The sequence below is a fragment of the Ptychodera flava genome, chromosome 16 (assembly GCF_041260155.1).
Source record: "Ptychodera flava strain L36383 chromosome 16, AS_Pfla_20210202, whole genome shotgun sequence".
NCBI lineage: Eukaryota > Metazoa > Hemichordata > Enteropneusta > Ptychoderidae > Ptychodera > Ptychodera flava.
In genome coordinates this window covers 3,155,650-3,166,430 of record NC_091943.1, presented here as the reverse complement: position 1 = coordinate 3,166,430, position 10,781 = coordinate 3,155,650, and the positions used below count along the sequence as shown (strand labels likewise).

Below are 10,781 nucleotides of genomic sequence, written 5' to 3'. Positions count from 1 at the left end.
TTATGGTGTATGATTGTTGAAATTGGGAATTTTATTTTCCCCATAACACAGGGATGGCATTCGAATTTCAAATGTCGGTAAATATTTGGTATTTTGTTTTCTCTGGTACCAAAACTTGCACAGTGACCCCTAATTTTTAGTCCCCACGGACACCATCCAGGGGAACACATAGGTTTTGTCATGTTCGTGCGTTCACGCAGATATCTAAGAGCTGCCTGGAGCGATTTTCATTCAAACTTGGTACACGGATTACTCCTTATGTCATACATACGCAAGTCAAATTGTTTTGTGATCCAATCCAAGATAGCCGTGTGACGGCCATTTTATTGAAAAAAGCGGGGGACTATGTCATTGACAATGACTGTTTGAAAAAGAGCTTTATTTGGCTCTATTTGTACAGCAACCGCACTAAATATCATTAAACTTTATAAACATGTTTGTTGCACAGATCTCTGATAGCACACGATGAGATATGTCAGTATTGTATCAGTTAATTACTAATTTGCATATTTGATGAATTTTTGTAATTAGGGTGATATGTCCAGAAATACTGCAGCAAATTTGATGAAACTTGGTACAGATCTTAACACACTGTCTCAAAACTGTTGATGTGCAGCATTGAATAAGCTCTTTCTCTGATTGGTCCATTGTCACTATTCACAGCAACTTAGGGAGTCTATTTGCATTGTTTTAATTATATTGGTAAGATTCAGCTACCAAATTTGATAACAGCTCATTCAATGCTGCACATTAGCCCTCTCATAATAGTGTACAAAGACACTTAGCAGTGTCATGCAACATAATCCTAATTTGCATATTTAATGAACTCTCCAGAACCACTTCTTAAATTTGATGAAACATGGTACAGATGTTGATCTCACAGTACTGTAATACTGTGTGAAGACATTAAGCAGTATCATGTCAATTGATTCCTAATTTGCATATTTGATGAACTTTCATAATTAGTATGATATGTCTAGAAATACTGTATCAAATTTGATGAAATGTGGCATAGATGTTGATCTTTTGGTGATGAAATAGTATGCATAGATATGTAGAAGTATCATGTCAATTAACTGCTGAATTGCATATTTAATAAATTTTCGTAATTAGGCTGATATGTCAAGAAATGGTTCATCAAATTTCATGAAACTTTGTACAGATGTTGAGCTCACATTGCTTTAACATTGATCAAATACGCAAATAGGGGTTTTTAGGTGGGCTACCTAAAACCCCTAACGCGAGGTTTTTCTACACAGTGTAGGCAAGATGGGATGAAAGTTGTCTATGGCCGACCATTTTTAAGACATCTTTCAATAAGTCGAACAACATCAGCAACGGCTCGTTTGCAACAATATTGGTGTGAAAAGGGTCAAAAGATAGCGATAATGTCCCTTTAAACTTTTGCTCAAACTTTTCTCGATGAAACTTTCGACCATGCCCTTACCAAAGCAAGAATAAATATCAGGGGTTACCGTGCAAAATTTGGTACTAGCGAGACAAGAGTTGACCGCAAGACGATAGCCATCCGTGTTGTCTTTGATACGTTGAATTGTTTTCTGATCATTATATTAAATCTGTGTAATTGATTTTACATTGGACTGTTTGTGCTATCAAAGTGTTGAAAAACTTGAAACTGGAATTACACATTTTCCCTTCGATGGAATCCCATAAGCTTTGCGTAATTGTTGAAGTCAAAATGACTGCCACATGACTTCTTAAACCACAACTCCCGAACACAGAGAAATATTGAAATATATAGTGCGCATTTGCGAGACCATTGAACTTGTATTATAACAGTTGTGAATAATATACTTTTATGTTTACACATATTCATTGCTGATTTAATTAGAATACTGTGTAGCAAATGCACAACAAATTTGAATGGAAAGACGGTGTTAAAATCTCAAATACCAACTACACCAAGTCATCTTCCCGTTTCACTTTCCAAACCTTGTCTGCGATATTAGAGTCAAATTTGTCCACAAATTTGTCATACATACTGCATGCTTTTTCGCTACTTAAGTCTGTAAAGTTCGAGTTTGTGGCTTATGACATTTTAAATTTCCGTGTCATGCAAAGATGGGCGTCAACTAGCTTTGACGCAAATGATTAGATAGAGGTAATTCTGCATGACGTCACAGTTCAATTATTAATAAGCCAAAACCTCGCTACAAACCTTCCGGAAATTTCTCAGACTGAAGTAGTGAAACTGCACTTAGTAATTGTTTCCAAAAAACTGCAAATTTGAACAAGATGAGTACCAATCAAGATACGCAAGTCAATATTTTCCCAAACTTCTGTCAACAGCGGGAAATGAGCCACGATTCTATATTTACTCACCAATCACCAAACAGTTGTTAATCGGCCCGGTAAGCAACGGGTTTTTTTTCTGGTAATTCATCGGTAACGACGTATTCGTAATTATAAGTAGAACTTTTAACCCCTCTTACCTCGTATTTATTTCATTTGCCCCTGCCTTATTGACAAGGTCACATGGGATCATAATTATAATTAACAGGGTCTTTTGAACCCCTGTAATATTCAGTGACATTTCTCAGGGATCATCTTATTCTTACTGCTTATTCCGTTTCTAATTACTCTAATTTTGGATATGAATTATCAAGGCATATAATTATTCATGACATATTTTCATGCTCCAATGAACTTATTACTGAAATTTGAAATTGCTATTTTAAAATTAGATTGGATTAGTGTCGGGAGGTTTCATTTTTTTGCAAGGGATGGGTATGGGGTTGATCGTCATCCACTGACAAAGTGGTTACGACTTGTTGCATACAACGTGTAACAGAATTTTCACTTCACGGTTCGCCCAATCAACCTCTACGGGAGCAGCAATCTGATTGGAGAGGCTTCAATACGTCTGAGAGCGTTTATTCACAGTTGAGCCGTTAGCTGCTATCTCAATTACAGACCTGAGTATGAATTGCGGACACTTTTCTGTATGTTCGAATTCGATTCAGTCGACGTCTTGCAAATTAACTGCTAGTAAAGTTGAAGAAGAAGGTACCATCATGTAAAATTGCTCCGAGAATCTTCTCATAAATGTATGGTCCAAGTCGATCAGATCTTCAGTTAGCATATAGTCACGTTCATTAATAGTAATTTGGAAGCCCGAATCATTGATTGTACTGTTCGCTGGAAAATGCCGCTGTGGACATATACCGCAAGTGGCACGATATGAATGAACTTTTGGAACTTTTAGCATATTAGTCGACCTATTCCGTATGTTCATGGTGTTCCAAATGTCACAAATGGCTGATGACGAAACACATGAAGACGTTATGGAACACGATTGGAACTAATTTGGGATAATTGGATGGTGAACTAATGCCGATTTAATCTGCAAATGTAATCTTACCTTCTTTTCTTTTTACGTTACACACTTGTTTTTAGGAGTAATTTGCAATATTGCAACATTCAACTATCTGGCACCTAACACTTTTGAGAAATTTGAAAAATATGAAAATCCAATTATCCCAAATTACTTCCAATCGTGTAATGGACACTATTTCCGCTTTATTCACTGTTTTGTTTGATTGGTTTTTTTTTGCTTTTTTTTGTTTTTTGTTTTCAATAAGTCACAGTCCCTCCGCGATGGAGGGACTTTGAATAAATGAACTTTAAAGGTATACAGTCACCTGTAATCTAAATATGCCCATATATGGTCAAAGGTATGCAAAATGCTCGTGAGGGCGCTGTTTTTAAAAAGCGGCCACCCGATTAAAATCTGTGATTGGTTAGATTTTCTCTTTCCATGGTAACTGAGGCAAAATTGGAACAGGTGACAGCATACCTTTAAGGTAGATCTGCGCCTTTGGGTCACGTGTTCGGCAACTTCGCCAGCCAAGGGTATTTTTTTCGGGCAGAGACCATCCCTCCGGAGGACGATCGACTATCTTAGGAAGCTTTCATCATTTACGGCCTGAGGGTCGGAGGAATGTGAGGGGGGAGTCGCTCAAAATTGAAAACTTCAAGGGGGTTGCTTAAAATGTGGAGGGATAGAAGGGGGTTACTCAATTTTTGGTGCGAAATGAATTGAAATACCTCTCAGATTGCATAATTGCACATATCAATTTCTCAAAATTTTCGATGCGAGAGGGGGGGACACCCTCTCGCGCTCTCCCCTTAGGGTTTTCTAACAGTTTAACAAGTAAAAAAAAAAATAAATTGGAAAGTACCTCTCAGATTGCACAAGTGCACCATTGCACACATCAATTTCTCAAATTTTTCACAGGATCTAGGACAAAACTGAACTGTTGTGCATTAATCCTTTATTGTCACAGAAACATATATTTAAAGTGACTTCTTCTAGTTCCATAATCATTTTGACATCTAACCATACCGTTTAAACATACCGTTTGACATTTAACCATACCGTATTCAGGCTTTTCATTAGAAGCTGGCCGCGAGAGAAATGAGACAAGAAGGGGACAGATTTTCTATTCCTGCATATTCTTTGGTCTTCAATCTCTGGCAAACTGAGAACTACTTTTTACAAAATGTATTGTTATTGTTTGGTTGTTGAGGGGTCATCGTACAAATTTTGGTACCAGAGAAACAAATTACACAAGATTTTGCCGATATTTGAAATTCAAAATGACTGCCAACCCTGTGTTAACGGTGAAAAGATTTCTTACACCAAGGGCAGAATTGTTAAAGTTTGAGAATCAACAGAGATTTTCTAACAATATAAATACATTTGAAAGTTCTTAAATCATTCTACCAAGCTGGTTATCATTATGAGGGTATTGTTTGTCCCCTTTTTATACGATCAAAATTTGTCGTCAAGATCTACCCGACGGACTCTTTGGTATATTTTTGATAAGATTGTTTTCAAATTTTCGGTCAAATAAGTTATTATATCTGAAGGGACTTTTTTTTGATATTTAAGTCAAAAGTTCTAAAAATCTATTTATCTCGGTTTGTCGATCCCTTCAGAATCAGTGTCTTGTGTCAAATTGGCAACAAATTCATAAACACTAGTGGCTTTATATATAGTCACGGGTTACTTCCAACAATTCAACACCAGACAGATTATTTTAATGAATTTTATGTCAAATATCAATAATCAGGGCTGTATCTGATACAGTGAATACTTATCACTCGTTCGAGCAATGGTGCGTTTTGGTAAAACACGTCTGTGTCAGGGATCCCGTCTAATCACGCGCTCTGATTGAAAGCTTGGTAGGCCTAAACTGCTGACCAATCATTCAAAATGGCGGTTTCAGACGTAAATTCTTGATTGTCAGCATTTTGCCTTAAATAGTCCGTAATAATGAAAACGAAGCAAGAAAATCTCTGGAATCCTTTGAACTCCAATCCAATTTTATTTTGAAAACGAGCACAGACAGTCGAGGTATTAGAAATTCTCGCCTACCTGTTTTTGGTTTTTTTTTCCATTATGAATAATACAGCGGGCGGCCGGGGAGGAGGGGGGCTGTTTCAATTTCGCTTTTGTTTTCACGTGATTAGCAAATGTCAAGCCCCTGGGTCATACAGTTCCAAGATCTGAAGTCGCCTACTATAGTTGAAATGGCCGAAAGAAGTTCACCGTTACGCACATATCTAAGTTGAGAATGTCATGTTTGTTACGTTATCTGAATTTTGAAATTACACATCGGTAAGTCTCCCTCTTATACCAGAGACATATTTAACACGTATTTCTCTGATGTGCCCGCTTCTGAAACGAAGATTTTCGAAGATTACATATTATAGCCCAAACAAGGGACATTGTGCCCGATGATAGGTGACAATTTGCCCGACGTCTGGAGAACAAATTGTTTCCTGCCTGTGTCTCATGCCTCTCTTACATAGTTTTCACTCCATTTTTTGGATTGACACGCAAATGACAATCATATGCTTTGTTTCGATGTTAGAAGAAAACCCGTTGAAAATATAGAACGACTTTCATGATCGAAAGGCGCATTAACCTTTGGAGCGCCAAAGTCTATTTTTGTCCCCTTTATAAAATAAACCCCAGTCAGTTTTTCTCAGATATTTGCCAAAAATTTGAGAAAAAACTGTAGCAAATGAAATGTGATGTACATTTGGTCCAAAATTATAAAAAAAAATTACAGAAAAATTCATAAAAATTGTTAAAAATTTGCACTAAAATTTTGGCGGGAGAAAATTACAGCGCTCAAAGGGTTAATATATTTAAGTCACTGTTGTGCGGTTTATCGAGTTACTATGCATAATTTGGTAAAACAGTATTTCCTGTGTAAAATTGTCATTTGATCATTTTTAAATCCCGAAGTTGTCAAGTTGAAGATAGAACACTTTCAGCCAAATGATGACTATGCAGCCCGCTACGTCATCAACAAGTTACCATGGCATTGAATCCTAAGGACCGCGCGACGGTCAATATAATTCATATTGACAAATATTGCTGTATATAGCCATCGTAAAGGAAGTGGTTATACGTTATACTTACGACAAATACCTGGGTGGTTCCCATAGCATTCTTTCTAAAATAAATATAAGCTGCATGTAGCTCTTTAATTTATGCATTTTAACCTTCACCAGGACACCTTCCGAAACATACGTTGTAGCACACCTGGGGTCCATGCGGACCCCAAGGAGATTCCTTGCTTATTACACCAAAAATATTGTAACAGACATCTTTTTAACACACCATACCGTTTCATGTTCCTAATTGCCACATCATCCTCTTTTAACAAATATGAATTTGCAACAAAACACATATTTATTGATAATAACAACAGTAAACATAACGATTTATTCATAATAACAACAATAACCATAACGATTTACTTGGCTGATAGGTGAGAAAAGTACAGTTTGGTTATTTTCTGTCCAAATCCATGTTCTGAATACTTAACAAAAGTTTTTTTTACCTCTGAACAGACCATGAGTATCATATTTAACATACAGAGAGGCAATTTTGAGAAGAAAATCAATAAAACGTCACAAATAATGTCTTGGGTCTGACCAGACCCCGACTTGATGCCTTTGCTCGCTGTTTAATGTGCTTGGAAACGTCCATATCTAATCAATCACGTGCTATTCAACCTAAAAAAGTATGAAAAGGAAGTGCAACAGATGCATAATATGTCACATACCTCTTAGAGTATTGAAAGTGGGTTAGAATAGTATTTTTTTGCAAGGGACATAATAGAGATACCGAATCAACAGCGTATTTCGATAGGATTGTCCGGGGTCCGCATGGACCCCAACTGAATTTTTTTTCTAAAAATTCAATAGATCACCCAATAGCAAAATAAATTCACAGCATTGTTGCTAAATGGTTACCTGACAAATACATAAAAGGAGAAAAGTTGACATGCATTTAGAGAAACAATATTAGAAAAAATATTCCATTGGGTCGACCCCCCAGGCGGACCCCAGGTGTGCTGATTAGGGTATATATGAACTTTCTCTCTAAAATAATTCATGGGATGATCCAATAAAACGTATATGGTAATCAGCAACGTACCACTGCGACAATAAATAATATTACAACTGTATTGACCTGTTCGTCCTGGCGGCGGGCGTATTGTCCGTGATTTTTCAACCTGACTGACATGACTATAATTATTATTGGACCAGTTTTGATGTCATATTGGTATAGTATTCATTGCCAAGATATATTGCCTTCAACATATGGTTCATATGGTTATATGCTTCAACATATACCGAGGGTGCTTTCCAGTTGGAATATGGTCGATGACACTGGCTACATTTTCACCCAAGTAATTGTCTGCAGCTCGGACCAAATCGACGTTTTGGTGATGATCACATCTGTTCAACCAAAGGCAATGTTGTATTGTTACGGATGTAGCTACATTGATTTTCCATGTTTTTTGATCGTATATACACCAAGCGTTCATTAACATTGATACCGATACTTAGAACACTATAGGTTAATCACAAGTTCTTTTAGACCACGGTCGGCTGGCACCGTGTGAAGTTCTCTGTCTTGGGTCGCGTTGTGGTTTACGTCGAAGTGTATCGTATACCACCATCGGATATACGAACACAGTACAATTTGACTTGTGAAGAGCATCTTGCTGCATTTTAATCGTGGTACTGGACTGGGGGTCGGTAGAATTAAATATAACGTTCGGAGAAACTCAATGAATGATTGGTAGTGTGTCTTTAAGGCTAAACAATGAAGTTCGAAAAATTCTGGTCCCATAGTAATTTATCTGAATAGAACAGCCCTATCATAGAATTGCGCTTATAGTCCACCCACATCGATTTTGCCCCGCCCCTCCGGGTTGCCAAAACAACGATCGCTTCATCAAGAGCTCTTCATTAATTGGAACACTATCATCACCATTATGATTGACAATCGCTCATTGCAATTAATAAGGAAATAGCGTTTCGGATGATTGATCAAACGAGTTTTTTTCATCAGTATAATTGCTAAGCGTGGTGACATTGTTTCTCATTAGGAATATGGAAACTTTGGATGGCAACAGAGTGTTGTACACCGCTGCACGTACGTAATGAACTCAAGATTAACTGGTGTTGTCAACTCTAATATATGGAAGTGTCCCTCTCCATCACAAGAAGGAAGCCGTGGAAAGCAACAGGTTGAACCAAAACATTCTCAGGATCTGGTTGGTCGTTGTCAGGACTTCTCCTGAAATAGGTGTGACACTCTCACCGTAGAGTATGAGTTTGAAGTCATCGCCGATAATCTGGCTCGCTGATGAAGAACCTGCCAGAAAGGTATCCGGTTGCGACGCGACCTCCTGCACCAGGCGCGCCAGGACCGTCTGGTCATCGCTTCAGGGAGTCGGATCCGCGTTGCTCTCCGGCATCCTCTTCGCCTTTGTGGCGCTGCTGTTTCAATTCCTCGGACAGAGCGGCATCCCTCACTTGCAGGTGATATTCATCGCCGACTTAGGAATGACGTTAGCGTTGATTCCGCCTCTGTTGTACTTTCGCGTGAATCTGAAGGCCGATTCGCTCAAGGATGCACTTATTCTGGTCAGCATCGGCGTGATTTGGACGTCGGGGTATGTTGCTCTGCTTAACTCGCTGTCGCGTTTACCTATGAGCAACGTCATCGCCATTATCCACGGTGCCATGCCAATTCTGACTCCATTGATGTCGTGTATGTTTCTCCGTGAGTTCTGCAGTTGTGTTGACGCTGTGGGTACGGTGATAAATCTTGTAGGTATAGTTTTCATAACTCAACCGACATTTCTGTTCGGTGAGAATCGCGAGACGGCGGGTGCCAACGAGTATCCCATCGGTTACCTTTACGCCTTTCTCTGTGCCTTCGCGTTTTCTGTTATATGCGTCTTTGCACGTTTTGTGGGTCAACGTGTCAGTCTACTGATGTTGTCGTTTTACAAGGTGGCTATTGGGGCAGCGTCCGCGTTCATACTTTGCTTGATATTCGAACCCCGCGTTTGGAAACCTCAGACACCTGTTATCCTCTCCTTCTTGATAATGATCTTGGCCAACACGCTTGGGACCTGGCTACGGTTTTACAGTCTTCAACTGGAAGCGGCCGCAACAGTTGTTCTGCTGGCCAACATTCAGCTTGCCATGGCCTACGTTCTAGATTTCGTGATATACGAAGAAAAACCGACGGCGATCGATCTCATCGGCGCTTTTCTGATCATATTTAGCTCCGCCATTGTCGCGGGGTACACGTGGTATCGGCATGTGAAGTTAGAGAAACAAGAGGAAGACGATCACGAGTATAGTTTTCTGTATTCTGATGTTGATCAAACCCGGTAATACTTGATACCGTGTTATTTCGAAATGACTCGGCTCAGAAAGGAACATAGTAATTAACCCCCATATCACAAAGCAGTCACGATGTGCATCAGTGCACCTACAAGACGATTAATACTGTCATCGTGGTTGCTCTGGCTGACACCGCAAACTGCATACATAATTATCTAGTCAGGCTGCTATCTTGGATATGAACTATTTCCCCAACAAATGACGCCACCAGCATGTTCTGTAACTAATAATTTCAAGATCCGTCTGATGGGATGGTGAATAGTATTTTTCATATAATGTTATTGTGTCTAATTAGTTCCAAACGTGTTTATTCATAATTGTTATTCATAATTTATGTAGTTCTCCAATGTTTCAGCAATATAGTTTTACACTCTGAAGCACGATGGAGTACCCAACTTTAACAGAAAACAGTCAAATGAGATTCTGTCGTTAGAAGTACAGCACGTCTGTAACAAGGTGAATGCTGGGTGTCTCCATAATGCTGTACGGTAAAGCACGGCATTTGGTGTGTTTCGTACACAGATCATGATGGCAACCTTCCCAGACACCTTTTAGCAGCGTAACGGGACGGTTCGGGATGGGCATTGACTGAAATTTGAAAGGGTGTTTTAGTCACCAAATACAAATACTAAAATAAATGTTTACATTAACGTTCGAAGAAATAATCAGATAATTCTAAGACGAAAAACAACATTCCTTCGCTTCTTTGTAAATGCATGATTCAAAATTGACTACTATAATTTTATCGATATATATATCATGAAACAGAATGTTAAAAGAGACTTTAAACAAGTCTGTCCTTAGCAAAGGATAAAACAACGGGACATAATACAAAATTTTGGATTAATAGATGACCTAAACTTACCGATATTGCAAATCTATAAGATATTCTCTATGACGAGACGGCAACATTTCGTTAACTGTCCATGAAGAGTCGAGGTATTTGTAAGGTAGAATGCACCTCAGGGACACATATTCAGAGAATCTCAAACTTTTACAATTCTTTTCTGACCTACCACTTGCGGGAG

At 38.6% G+C, this 10,781-nt stretch overlaps 1 protein-coding gene across 1 annotated transcript; it reads left to right on the top strand.

Moving 5' to 3' along the window:
- The first annotated feature begins 8,664 nt into the window (after nt 1-8,664).
- Nucleotides 8,665-9,744, top strand: LOC139114902 (solute carrier family 35 member G1-like). Its single transcript, XM_070676831.1, has one exon. The coding sequence runs from the start codon at nt 8,665-8,667 to the stop codon at nt 9,742-9,744; it is 1,080 nt and encodes a 359-aa protein (XP_070532932.1).
- Nucleotides 9,745-10,781: the final 1,037 nt, after the last annotated feature.